Raw genomic sequence first — 13,876 nt, forward strand, 5'->3', positions numbered from 1 at the left:
TTTGTCACCTCATTTTCAGAGTTCTTACTGAATTTGAACAAACACTTTTTAATGTTTGCATTGCTAATGGTTGGTTTCACGAGTGGCATTTCTATGGTGTATAAAAGCCTAACTTATAAACTAGGGTTTATGGCATGGCAAGAGAGTTAGTTGCAAAATGAACATGTGAAAGTAGCACGGTTTCATTCAAGCATTTTTCTCAGCCTGGAAAGTAGTCCTCTGTAAGTGCCGTATATAGAACGTGAAGTCTGAAAGTGAGGTCCCTTAAAACGCCTAAGTTTCTTAAACTTTTTCTCTTCTTTTGTGCATCCCTTAGGTTGAATTTCAAGATGTCCTTTGGGAGAGATATGGAGCTGGAGCATTTTGATGAGCGTGATAAAGCGCAGCGATATGGCAGAGGGTCCCGGGTAAATGGTTTGCCCAGCCCTACTCACAGTGCCCACTGCAGCTTTTACCGAACCCGTACTCTACAGACCCTGAGTTCTGAGAAAAAAGCCAAGAAAGTTCGTTTCTATCGTAATGGAGACCGGTATTTCAAAGGGATTGTATATGCCATCTCCCCTGACCGGTTTAGATCCTTTGAAGCTCTCCTGGCTGATCTGACCCGAACTCTGTCTGACAACGTGAATCTGCCCCAGGGAGTGAGAACAATCTACACCATTGATGGCTCCAAGAAGATTTCCTCCTTGGACCAGCTAGTAGAAGGTCAGCAGTGAGGTTTGGAGGCGTAATGTTATGTTTGAGTCAGTGTTTGTTTGTCTAATCTGTTAAGTCTTCTGCAGATAGGTAATGGTATTGTTGTTCTTATCAATAAAGAAAGGATCTTTGATAGTACAGCTAGAATTGTGTATATCTTAAATTGCGCCATGAAATATTGTTGTCTTGCTACTTATTTCCTTCTTGTTGAAAGTGTCTGACCTTTCCCTTTCTGTTAACCTAGTGTTGATAGTCCTAGATCTTGAAGATCACGTCTGCTGCTTCTTTCAAACTTGCATATTTAAAAATGCCAATGAGAGTCTAGTCAGTTAAACTTGACAAGGTCCATGGTGCTGATAAAACCTACATGAAATTCAGTTCTAATAGATTTTTTTTTTTTTAAGTCTGTCTGTACCTAGTGGAGAGCTCCAACTCTTCCCTATGAGTAAATATGCCTTAATTAACATACTCTCCTCTCATGTAGTTGCATAAACGTAGGTGGCCTGTTAAAAGAGTGATGTTGTAGCCATGGTTCAGATGGGGTAGACTGTAAACTTTTCTCCCCTGTAGTGTTTCCCTTTTCCTCTTCCCTGGTCCATTGGCTGCTTTTAAATAAGGCTCATGTACCTGCAATATAAAGCATTACCAGTGATTTGGTAAGAACTGACGGGTCTTGGTCACTGCCAAACATTGGAGATGCCAGTTGCTAATTTGCCCATTGATACGCAATTTATCACTCCTTCAGTGATAATTCTGTTGGCAAAAGAAGCTGTCAGCATTAATAAATTTGAATATTAGGCCTAGAATATTAATAATACCTTTTACAAGTTTTACAAATACCTTTCTGACTAAAGTGCTTCTGGCTTGCAGTGGTTGTGTGGGGGTTTTTTGTGTGTGTAGGCAATAGCTCCTAGCATAAAACATCAGAATGTATAAGGTCTGGAAGCATTAACTAGCACATGGCCATAACTGAGGTTGTTTTTATCTGTAAAGTTTAAATGCAGGTGCTTGACCGTGTTCAAAGAAAACAAAGGTGGAACAATTTTTTCATCACTGCTTCCATGCTGCCCCTGGTCCCAGTATGCCATGGGCAAGCCTGTGAAGCATGGCTCTATAGCCACTGGACAGCCAATTTGGAGTTGTAACAGAGACTGTGATTTCTTTATGATTTTCATTTTTAGCATTGAGTGAGAGAGCTTGCAGTATCGGAATATAACGAGAGGATCAGAAGAAGGCTAATGTGGGGAGAGAAGAAGAAAAGGGTAATGCCAAATAAGGTTCCTGAAAGAGGAGCACATCTTTGCATAGCAGGTGTTCAGCCACTGTTGAGTTGTCTCCTTTAGGTGTCATTGCAGAGGAAAGCTTTTTAAGGAGAAATTTTGAGAAGAGGATATTCTTGGTAGTCCTCCTTGCATAAAAAGGAGAGTAGGAGACAACATGAAGATGCTCAGAAAGAAAATTGAAGTGGTGGGATTGTCCATGTAAGTAAGGGTTAAGACCATGGGTTTAGTGACACGGAAAGGAAATGGTCTTAAGATCAATGTTATAAATTCTAGGGCAGATTTAGAACTGTATTTGTTGGGACAGTATTTAATTGGTGGAGAAAATCAATTTCTGGGAGGAAAGACCAATATTAATCAACATCTGTTTAAAAGCAGTGTGCATTTTCTCAGTAGTGGTATAAATAATTGTGCTTATTTGATTGGTATGCTCATCAAGAAGCAAGTATCACTGATGGTAGTGTTGATTTGCACAGTTTTTTTGCTGCCAGTCAGAACCAGCTTTTGAAAAGAAAGAACAGAGTGCAGAAATAAATTCAGCAACCTATAAGATTGGTTTGTTTTGGCATCTTAGAGAAGAATAATACCAGCTATAAATCAGTCAGTCAAAATGAATGACAGTACAAGAGCATAAGTTTATTTTAGAGCAGGGCTTTGGGATTTCTTTTAGTTCTGTGGGACTTTATTCCTTACCTTTTCAATGAACACATCCTCTCTTCCCGAGTCTAGTTCAAGTTGGGCAGTCTTAATTTCTTGTGCCATTAACACTGAGGGATTTATAGAAGTCAGTCTTTTGAGTGCAAGTAGAGAGCTACATCCTTGTTGCACCTGAAAGGGGGCTTCTGTCTGTTTGTATAAAACTGCAAGGTGGATTATTTTGTTCTGTTTCCCTCATAGAGCTTCACTGTAGAGTACGAGTTCATATATTATTAGCTCAGTGATGGTTTTGACATAAGCCTCTTCCACTCTTTACAGTACAAATTTATTAGAGTTTGGCTAGTCTGGTAGAGCATTCATTAGCTTGAAGCTGTGCTTTGTGTTTAAATAGCTGGAAAATCACTTGGTTTTTGCTTCTTGCCAAATGACATTTGTGCTCAAACTGTTGAAACACGAAGCATTTCTTTCTTCATGGTGAGACTATTCCCTTACTGTATGAATTCATTAATGAGACTGTTATGAATTTAGATTTTTTTTTTCTTTTTTTCCTTTTTTTTTGGATGGCATTGATTTTAGTTATTGCATTGTAAGGTAAATGTGTAAGGCCTTGATTTGGTGTTGGTTTTTTGCCTTTATGCCTGTGAGGAAGTTACTGTACTTTTACCTTCCCATACGGTACATGAAGACAGAGAAGCAACTAGCTCCCAGGGGGAACAAGACAGCAGCCACTGTCTTTCATCCCAGAGCTGAATACACAGAACTGCCTGAAAGATAGTGCCAAAGGAAAAGATTATAAAGGAGCTGTTTTGCTTCAGTAACATTTAGTTCTGTCCCGTAGAGAATTTGGAGCTGGCATGGCTGTATGCTGGTGCTGTAGGTTATTTTGAGGTGTATGGACATATCATCCCTTTACTTGAAACTAATGACTTCCCTAGGGTTTTGTATGGTTTTTTTTGATTTGAAGACTTTGGGGCATGTGAGATTTGTTGGAACTTGATAACAAGGGGTATGTACTGCTGTAAAAAGTTTCACATGTTCTGTAACTTCTCTTTTTCCTGTCACCTTAGATGAAGGAAAGAATGCAATGGATTCAGGTTACCTTCTTTTTGTCAGACCTGATGTTCAGGACCCTCCTACCTTTACAGAATGGTTTCCAAATGTGACATGACTTTATTCCCTAGGTATGACATGTAATCAAAGCACATAGAAACAACAAAGATGACGTTGCTCTTAAGGTGAAATTTTCTAGCTGTAAACAAAGTCTCGGGAAAGGACTAAATGCCTTTTGCTTTTGGGAAAGTGTACCATCTCTAAAGCTGAAGGCAGAGGTGGACTGGTGGGTCTTACCCCTAAAATTACCATTGAACAGTGTAATAAGAACAGGAATAGATTGGAATGAGCAGGATAACTCTGAAACAATATTATTTACACTTTTTACTCCTGGGGTCCTGCTATGTGGAAAAAAGACCACAGAATCAATCCATAGCCAGAACTGCATCCCTTTCTCATTAATTTTTATTATAATATTACCTCAGAGTCTTGGGTATGTACCAGAATCAATTGTTTTAGGTTTCCACAATACCTACCACAAAAGATGAACCCTGCAGCAGAGAACTGGCAGTCAAAGACAAACCAAAAACCCCAAACCACAAGGCTGAGAGAGTACTGGGAAACAATGTCATGTGTCAATATTGGGTGCACTGTCAAACTATTGTAAAGACTTGTATGCGTGCCTGCACATTTTGTGTAGGCCTTATGGCAAAAATAGTTTTAAGGAATAATCTGAAGAAGAAAATTGAATGTCTCTTGGAGATTATCTCGGAGCTGCAATCCTCATTGAAGGCGCCATTTGAAAGAGCACAGATATACCAGTTTTAAAATCTGGTAGTGGCTGTAATTGGCTGGTAACTCTTGGGAGATGTGAACCTTGCTGCAGAGGCGGAGGAGATGATGGGTCACAGGAGGGCTTCTTGCTAGTGGAGGCAGGCAGTTTGTGGTGGATGCAGCAGAGAAGCTGTCTGCCAGTGGAGGGTTCAAAAGGCAGCATCTCCTTGCTAACGTGGTGGGCTGTGACAGAGTTCCTGACTTTTTTTTTTTTTTTTTTTTTACGCGGGTCTTGCTACTCCCACTGTCACCTGGTTCCTCTTGGCTCAGCTTTTCCCTCTCCTACCTGCTACTACTGCTTGCTTGCTTCTTCCTTGACTCTGCCACCTGCTCCAGCGGTGCTGGTGAGAAGCCCAGCCAGGCCAGACTGTGGGAATTGATTGACGTGGTCTCTGATGTGCTCTGGAGCTAATGCTCTTTCTTCTAAGTCATGCCTTCCTCAGCAGCTGGGAACTGGTGGGCTGGAAAGGTTATATGTGTATGTAATATGCTATCAAAATAATAACAGTGAAGTATCTTTAAATATTTGTAGAGCTGCATCTATGTGGACATTTGTTTATAGGATTGAATTTACACTGGATGTTTACCATGGACTTGATCCAGGGCTATCAAAGTTAGTGAAACTTGGACTGGATCCTGTGGCAGAAATGCCTGCAATCCTTATATTGTTTAATAAACAAACAGCTGAATAATCCTGTTGCATAAAATGGTAGAGGGTTGTTCTGGCACTGTTTATTTGATTATTTTATTTCATGATTTTTAGAAGATTTCATCCATTCATCCAATCAGCCAGTTGATTCACATTGTGTCTTCCTTAACTTCTTGAAAGGTCCCATGGTTTCTTTATTCTAGGTGCTTTCCAGTTTGTTTGCGTGTATTTTTTAAGCATTATAGCAAGACTGCAGAAATTTGGGGGGACAGAGGGGGAGGAAGTATGTCTTTATTTTTTCACTTGGCTTTTGATGAGGGAAAAAAAATAATTTTTAGTCTGAAAGCAGAAAGAATCATGTGTGAAAGAAGTCCTTTAAGAGGTCTGAGGAGGTTTGACTTAAAGTTTCTGGTGCATCTGATTGCTAGGTGAACATGGGTAGGTCAGATTTATTTCCTGTAGATGCTTCATCTCTTTTGCACTGTTGCCTTTTTTTCAGACACTGCAGAGAGACAAGGCAGCAGTAATGTAGTTTAATTAGGTTATTGCTCTATTAACTAACACATTTGGGAACTATCAGGTAGTAACTTATTTGGTTCAGGTCATCTTCCTTTTGGAATCTGCTCTGTGTGGTGAGGGATAGTCAGAATTCTTTGTCCTTTCCCCTGAGAGATTGCTCTTATGCCTTTTTGCATGTATAAAACCAAAGGGTGGAAGTGAAGAAGGGCAGGTGTGCCTGTTGCATGGGGTGCTGGGGGTGCCAGTCCCTTCCCAGTTCTCTTAATCTGTTTATTGCCCCATCTGTTGGGGAAATGGACCGCAATGACTGATTGCTGCACTGAGCATCATCACCAGGATGCCTCACCACCAAAGTGTGCAATTACTGCAGTTCCTCCAGCTCTGGTGGGCTCATAAATTAACTTTCTTTTCCTCGTATGTACTCTCCTATGAGGAATCAGCGCTATTTTCAACAGCTTGGCAGTCTTACTGCCTCACAAAGAGGGTTTGGTTGTTCCCTCTCTGCTTGCATGATTCAAACAGGTTCTCTCTATCTGCTCCAGAGTTTTCACGTAGGAACGGCCGGCTTCTTTATGAAGCCATTTTAGGCCAAGTCACCTTTAGCACAGAAAAGCAGTGCAAATAATCCATTTTAAGAGAGAATGACTTGATCATTCTTGCAGTGAGAATATCGGCAAGCTGAAGGAAACAAGCTAACTGCTAATACCGATATGCCAAAGAGGGGTTGTATTGGGTCAAGCTGCATAGTGCTGTGCTTTCTGTTGGTATGTAGAAAGATGTTGATAACACACCAGGGCTTTGGCTGCTGCTGAGCAGTGCTCCCACAGCATCAAGGCTGTGTCTCCAACATTCCCTCGCCACCATCAGTGGGCCGGGAGGGGGCAAGATCTTGGGAGGGGATGTAGCCAAAACACCTGACCCAAACCAACCAAAGAGTTGTTCCATACCATATGATGTCAGCTCAGATATAAAAACTAAGGGAAAAGGAAGAGGAGGGGGGGCATTCATCTTTTTATGATGTTTTGTCTTCCGGAGCCACAGCTATGCATACTGAAGCCCTGCTTCCCAGGAAGTGGCTGGACATACATTGCCTGCTAATGGGAAGTAGAGAATAAAATCTTGTTTTCCTTTTGCTACTGTGAGTGGCCTTTGCTTTTGCCTTTTTTTTTTTTTTTTTAGCTACATGCAAAAAATTGTATGGACCTCATGCTGTACTTTAGTTCGCTTTTAAAATTATTTTAAAATATGCAGAAGCTGAAGAGGGGAGTGATAGAGCGGCTTCGTGGCACCTGGCGTCCAGCCAAGGTTAAACCACCACAGAGGGATCAACACTTGCATCAGGAAACCTCCAGTACTTACAGGCAGCCTCCTTAGCAGTCACCTTGCACACAGATAATATTTTTTAAATTATATTTTTAACACATGAAGCATGTAATGAAGTTTTGTCGTGACCTGTAAAGACTGTCCTTCAGTGTTACATGACTCTAGTGGTTCAGCTGCATTGAATTTTGACTGATATGTAACTGCAGGTAGTAGCTTTTTGTTTGTGTGTGTCTTTTTAAATTTTTTTTTATACATAAACTGTGTTTTGGGATCTGTTCTTCTGCATGATTAGCTTTCTGATTAGCTTCTCAATGCTAAGATCTATTTTAATTGTTCCATGTGGACGCATGGAATTTCCTGAAGTGTTGAGCACTTGCACAACAGAAATTGTAGAATTACCGGTTCAAAACTAGTAAACAAGCATTGTGTATCTTTATTTTGAAGGGTTAAAGTGGTGTGCATTTCATTTGCACTGTTGCTGTGAGAAGGCAGGAGGGCTGTCAGGAAAGGGGTACTTTCTAAGACTTAGTAATGACTTTTTTCCTAGATGTCAGATATCCCAAAACAGCTGGGCCCTTTTCTTTTTCTAATGGCTATTGATACTGTAATCAAGAGTCAAAATTTCATTAGTGACAGCTGACTGCACTGCAAAACCCTCGCTCCCTTCTCTTGGAGAGCTGCAGTCAAACAGATACTTTAAGTGGGCTGCCTTTTCTATGCTTTTGTTTAATCCAGTATCTCCAAAGATTCTTTTGTTGAAACGTGTCTGTCACAAATCTAGCGTTTGGAGATTGTCACCTTCTTCCTCCAGCTGCCAGTTAGTCAAAGACAATGTTTGTGGGCTGTATTTGTGCTTAGGCCTGACCCAGAGTAAGAGCTGATGGTGCTCAGTGGGATTATCCCCGGAGGTGTATTTTACTGGTGCTTTGGAGGTGGGAAAACCAACTTGGTGTTGGTATTGCCCGTCCGCAGATCACAGCTTCTGTCACCCCTCAGGTACAAGTCATGGGGGTGAGGCAGTTGTAGCCAAAGGTGAAGGTGGATTCATTGGACTAGTAAGTCATGCCCCTAGTGAAACTTCTTTGCAGTCTTTTCTCCTTAAGAGAACTGAAAAAGAAGGGAGGATGAAAATCTAGGTGAAGGCTTTTTGTCCTTTTCTTTGAGATTTCCTCTGCATAGAAACACCATGGGTGCTAAAGGATTGGGCTAGACAGTGAAATTTCTGGCTGCTGTCAGGTTGGATACCACATTCAAGAAATGTAGGCTTGTATTTGAGTGGTTCTAGTGTTTTGAGTACTTAAAATTTGCTGGACATCCCCATAAAACAGGGTTTACTGATCTTAAGATCAGATAGAAGATACTTTTAGGGCATAGGGGTTTTGTCCATTTAGTTTTTGTTCCTACAGGCCTGGCCCTTAGGACCACTGTGAATGAGAACTGCAGTCCCTGGCTGACATCCCTGAAGGTTTATAAGCCCCAGCACTTCACCTGAAGTATAAACAGTCTTAAATAACAGTATTTTGGGAGAGGTGTCTGTATTTTTGGTTTCCTATATAAGATAGTTCTTACTAAAGATACCTCATCTTAGAAGGCCTTGGATACTCTACCTCCAAGATTCTCTGTAGCTAAATATGAGCCTCTTCAAGGGAAAAAAAATATCTTGGTGCAAATATTTTATTGAAGTAATATAGTACTGTTGGAAATGAAGAAAGGGAAAAAAGTCTGATGTTAAAACAATCCCATAGCTTCAGTGATTGCATTGGTCTTTATGGTCATTTACACAAAATTAGTTGTGTAATGAAGAGCTGACATGCTGTTAAATGCCACCAGGAACCCAGCTGACCTTCAAATATAGCTGGTATTAAAAACCATGTGAAATGCTATCCTTTCAAGAAGGGGAAACAAAAGACTTCTTAGTAAATTAAATGCAAATCTTCTGGATGCTACATGTATGGGCATTTTTTTATGCATCTACCCTTTGAGAAGAGAATTTTAATATGAAGACTTGTTATTAAATAAATAATTGTTATCTCATGCAACTAAGCTGAAAAATTTCTGATAGCACTGAACCTGAAAATCTGATTTTTATTTGCCCCCCTTCTCCCCCTCACTCCCCCCCAAGAGGTTGCTTGTGGATTTTAAGCCTTACAGCAAACACAAGTGGAGACAAGAATAAATTTAGTTTAAAAATTTATAAAAGAGATTTCTGCAAAGTATTTTATAAACAGGTATTTATTGTATTGAGCGCAGTCCTATTCATAGTAGGATCTCTTTAATTTTTTTTTCCCCCTACAAAATGCTATTAATGTTTTTCAAAACGTGTTAATTTTATGGATCTGGTGTTGTGGGTGCATTCTGACCTTGCAGTAATTGAGTAGCTAGTACTAAAAATATTGGACAGGGACATGGATAAAAGAGAATATGTACTCTTTGATCACTCTTGGATCATTACTGCGGCTAAGCCTTTCTGTTCTGATGTTACCATATATATCTATATCTCTCCCATACATATACAATGGATATACAGAAAAGCTTACCTTCATCTCTTGTAAGGTTGCTGTAACCATTCCATCTTTAGATGCTTTTCTTAACACTTTGGATGTTACTGCAAAGTGCAGATTAACTTGAATTTCCACGATGACTAGTAAGCATTGGAATGTCTTACTTCATCTCCCACTCTGTATCTTGGTATTTTGTTCTGCTTTAAAAGAATGCTGAAAAAAACCCCTCAGGAAAACCAGAAGTCTTTTTTTATGGTTCTTGCTTGATCATACGCTGTCACTGCATTTATCTTTTCTGCTCAGTGGTCTATCTCCACATGTTGCTCTGACTTCTCTGTCTTCTTTTGGAGTCCTTCCACTGTCTTTCTGATAATCCTTGTCCAGTGTGTTACTGTCTCACCTCTGGAGCATCATGACGACATGCTTGAACTTCTGTTGCATCTGGGGCCTCGTGTCTCAGTGGATCCCCCCCTATTTCTACCCGTGGTAACTCTGTATCTGCCAGCATTCCTGGTGTGCTGTATTGTCTGGGGGATTGTGTTGGGTGCTCTGAAAACTTAAAATTTGTGCCCAGAAGTGAAATCTAAGTACTTCTTTTTCTTTTAATAATTGAACTGTAAGTCCTCTTTCCTAAGGGTAGGGATCATTAGGAAAATCTTTGGTTCTTATGTGCTTTTTTGGCATAGGAGGTACATCACTGAGTTTTGTTCTGTTTTTATTTTAATACCTTGAGCTAAACTGCTAATATGATGACCTCTATGCTGTTAGCATGCCATGCACTGAACTACTGAAACCAGAAGAATTAAAACATCTCAGATGATTTTGTGGTATTGTTCAGGATAGGATTTTGCATTATTTGTAATGGAGTTTAACTGCAGGCTGTCAGAAGGTGTGGTCTTGCTGGATCTAGTATTGTTTTTTTTTTTTTTTTTTTTTTTTTTTTTTTTTTTTTTTTTTTTCTCTCCAGCCGGAGGGTGAACTGGATCAGCTTGTTGTTGCAAAATTAGTTTTGTCTTTGTTATGTTCAATCAGATTAACGAGCTGATCCAACTCACCCTGTGCGCCTGGCAGTGCAGTCGCTCATCAGGCTCAAGGGAGAGGTCGCAAGCACCCAAGCCGGTGCCCCTTTCCCAGCAGCCTGAAGCTGGATGGGGTTACGGTGTTACTGAACAGAGACATGCTGGTGTTTTCTGGCTGGGTTATAGTTCCCCAGAAACTGCGTGGGTGTGGTAAATGCAGAAATATTTTATTGTAGATAATGTTCCAATAGAATTATGAGCTATAATAATTTTTTTTTCTTTAAAGCATCACAAACTTGTTGTGAGGAGGACTCTGTAATTACTACTCTTTGCCTTCCTTTCCCACCTATATTATATATTGAGTCAGTAGAATAATACAGTAAGATTTCTTGCCCATACGTATCCTGGGTTTATGCTACTTAAAGCTTTAAATAATCAAATGTTAACAAATATCCTATGACACTTTCATCCACCTTTTATAGAAAGTTATTTGTAACCTATAGTTTTTGATAACTCTTCAGAGGAAATAATATGAAATATTTGGGGCCTGCTGTTTTCTTGGGAGCAGGCCATTTAAGCATGAAGGCTGGGGCACTACTGTGATAATGTGCTGGAGCTGGGCAGCTGATTAGATAAGAACACTACTTACTGGCAGCAGTGATCCCCACTGAAGATGGTGTTTTCTGAAAAGAAAACTGCTGCTTTCAAGGTTTTGTAACAGCATTTTCTGAATGGTTAGCTGACGAGTGATCTTTAAAGGATATTTTATAGCCTGTAGCATTTGAGAAGGGAAGAGGTATCAGTACTTTCTGCACTGTAGATCAAGAATGATAATGATGTTTAATAATTTATGAAGGATTTGATTTGGTATTTTTCTGTTTTCTTTTCTCCCCCCCATTCCAATCTGACTTGCTGGTCTGCCACTTTTGTTTCTGCAGGGGAAAGCTATGTATGTGGTTCCATAGAACCCTTCAAGAAACTGGAGTACACGAAGAATGTAAACCCAAACTGGTCAGTGAATGTTAAGACAACTTCTACTTCTCGTTCAGTGCCCTCTCTTGCCACTGCTAAAGGAGGTACTCCAGATGCAAAAGAGAATAAGGATTTCATTAGGCCTAAACTAGTCACCATCATCCGAAGTGGAGTGAAACCACGGAAGGCAGTCCGGATCCTGCTCAACAAGAAGACAGCACATTCATTTGAACAGGTTCTTACTGATATAACTGATGCCATCAAGCTGGATTCGGGGGTGGTTAAACGTTTATACACGCTAGATGGAAAACAGGTAAGAATTTTCATTATGAACATTCTCAGCATGACAAAAATACAATTTTCTAAAAAGAAAAGAATAGAACATTAGTAAAAAAATTACTTTTCTCTAGAACATAGAACCAGGCCATCCACTGCTAATAGTGTACTTAAGATCTGTGAGCAGTTCAGGAACGCATCACGAAGCATTGCTTGGTCTCAGTGATGGTCTTGCCATCTATGGTAAATAATAGCTCTAAATCTGTCAGTTGAAAGCGTGATGTGGTTTTGGCTCTGCATGCCGGAAATGTAGGATGAAGGATGTCATTTTCAAGAAGCTCATTCTGTTAACTTGTTTCAGCTTTTTCTTGCAGCAGTGTTACAAGTCATTGTACTTGCCTTTCCATAAACTGTAAGAACAGTGAGGGCACATTCCACCATGATACATGCAGGCCTACTGCTGTCCAGAGTGACCAAATGATGAGTCTTACTGCAGCTAGAGTGGACTATGGAGAAGGTGCAAGCTTAGAAAATGAGTGAGCTTTTTCCCTTTTGCAGGAAAACAGGTAGGATTATGTATGGTGACTGCATTTATTGAGGAGTCTCTTACATTTTGTTTCTTCTATGAAATACCTTCAAGCAGTGTCTCTCTTTTGCTGATTTATTAAATTATGTTAGTGAGATTTTGAGAGGCTTCTTATTGAACTTTGGGGATAGAGGGGCAAGAAAAAATATTACAGGGTAATCCTACTTCTTTTTTGTCTTTCACTTTATTTGTAATTTATCTACAGACATGTATTAATTATAGCAAAAATGGAGAAGCTGTTAACCTGGTGAAGGGCAAGACTAATTTCAGCATGACCTGAATTGATTTAGAGCAATGGTGACTCTAGAGAAATAAGGCAGATACTTGCATTTACAAATTTACTTATTAAACTGAAGAAATGATGGGGGTATAAAATGTAAGAAAAATGAGCAGTCGGCCTCCCTGAGAAGCTAGAAGCTGCTAAAGACCAAGATATTTCTGCTGTAACATAGCTGTGTTTTACAGATTCTAGGCTCAGTGATTCACAGCTATCCAGCTGACAGTGTAGCTACCGGGAGATGCTGCAAAATATGCTTGGTACAGGTAAATGCTCAATCAGCTGGATCCAGTGGTGGTCCGAACATGCATGCAGTTACTATGCAAGCACAGCTCTGGAAACAGCTACAGCAATACCCTCTGATCTCAGAGAAGGCTGGTTGATGGACAAGCTGCTTATTCAGGGCACCGGTTCAAATCAGGGACAAGTCTGGCTTGACCAGAAGTTCCATCTGTGCTTTTGTATCGGTGATGTCTTGATACCAGTTACAGACAGTAGATCAGTTCTTCATGACTGCATGCACATCTGTAATGATCCCATTACTGTGACTTCACTGGGAACTTTGACCTGGAGCAAAAATGTAGAAGTGAAGTTCTTTTTGCTTGCAGCAAAGGTAAAGTGTATGTCTGGAGAAAGTCTCAACTCCTGTCCTTCTTACCTTGCCTCATGCAAGCATTAAGGCTAGTAAATTTGAGGAAGGAGTTGGGAATTTAAAGCTGCAGAGATCAGTGGTGGTGTCCGCTGTGACCTTGACAGAAGATTTTGAGTGACTATTTCAGTTCCTGCAAACCCTCTCAATTAAAAGGAATGCGTATCTGTTTTGTATTGTGTATGTAGACAAACTTATGGTTTAGCTATCAAGACGTGCAGCCTGGAAGGATGTCGATGTGGCCTGTTGTCTCCTGGATAATGTGCTCACCTTTATTTATTTAATTTTTTTTGTATTCCAAACTCCCCTTTAATGGTTGTGCTTAAAATGAAAAAAATACCTTTACACCTGTTTTAGAGCTCTAATTGCCAGAAGTAAATGGTACTACTACTGGGCAGAAAGGGAAGACCAGGTTTTCCTGGCCCTGATGTAGTCAAAGTTCAGCTGAATCCTTTGTCATGTCATGGGATTTGAGATGAGCTTAAATCAGTAGTGTACTGGGACATTTGTTACCTACCTTGTAGCCTGAAACCCTTGTGTCTAAGGGCTCTCCTAGGAGACCAGTGTCTCCGCACGTATTCACTCTTT

General features: G+C 40.2%; 1 protein-coding gene across 7 annotated transcripts in view; it reads left to right on the forward strand.

The window, feature by feature from the left end:
- Positions 1–329: 329 nt before the first annotated feature.
- Positions 330–13,876, forward strand: part of DCLK1 (doublecortin like kinase 1) — a 267,047-nt gene continuing 253,500 nt past the window's right edge. For all 7 annotated transcript variants that reach the window (XM_009644758.2, XM_009644765.2, XM_035900360.1 and 4 more), the window contains exons 1-2: positions 330–705; positions 11,467–11,813. In XM_009644758.2, coding sequence (XP_009643053.1) covers positions 330–705; positions 11,467–11,813 — 723 coding nt within the window. The remainder of the gene's footprint in view (positions 706–11,466; positions 11,814–13,876) is intronic.

Source organism: Egretta garzetta, unplaced genomic scaffold (genome assembly GCF_000687185.1).
Source record: "Egretta garzetta isolate BGI_Z169 unplaced genomic scaffold, ASM68718v1 scaffold40, whole genome shotgun sequence".
Classification (NCBI taxonomy): domain Eukaryota; kingdom Metazoa; phylum Chordata; class Aves; order Pelecaniformes; family Ardeidae; genus Egretta; species Egretta garzetta.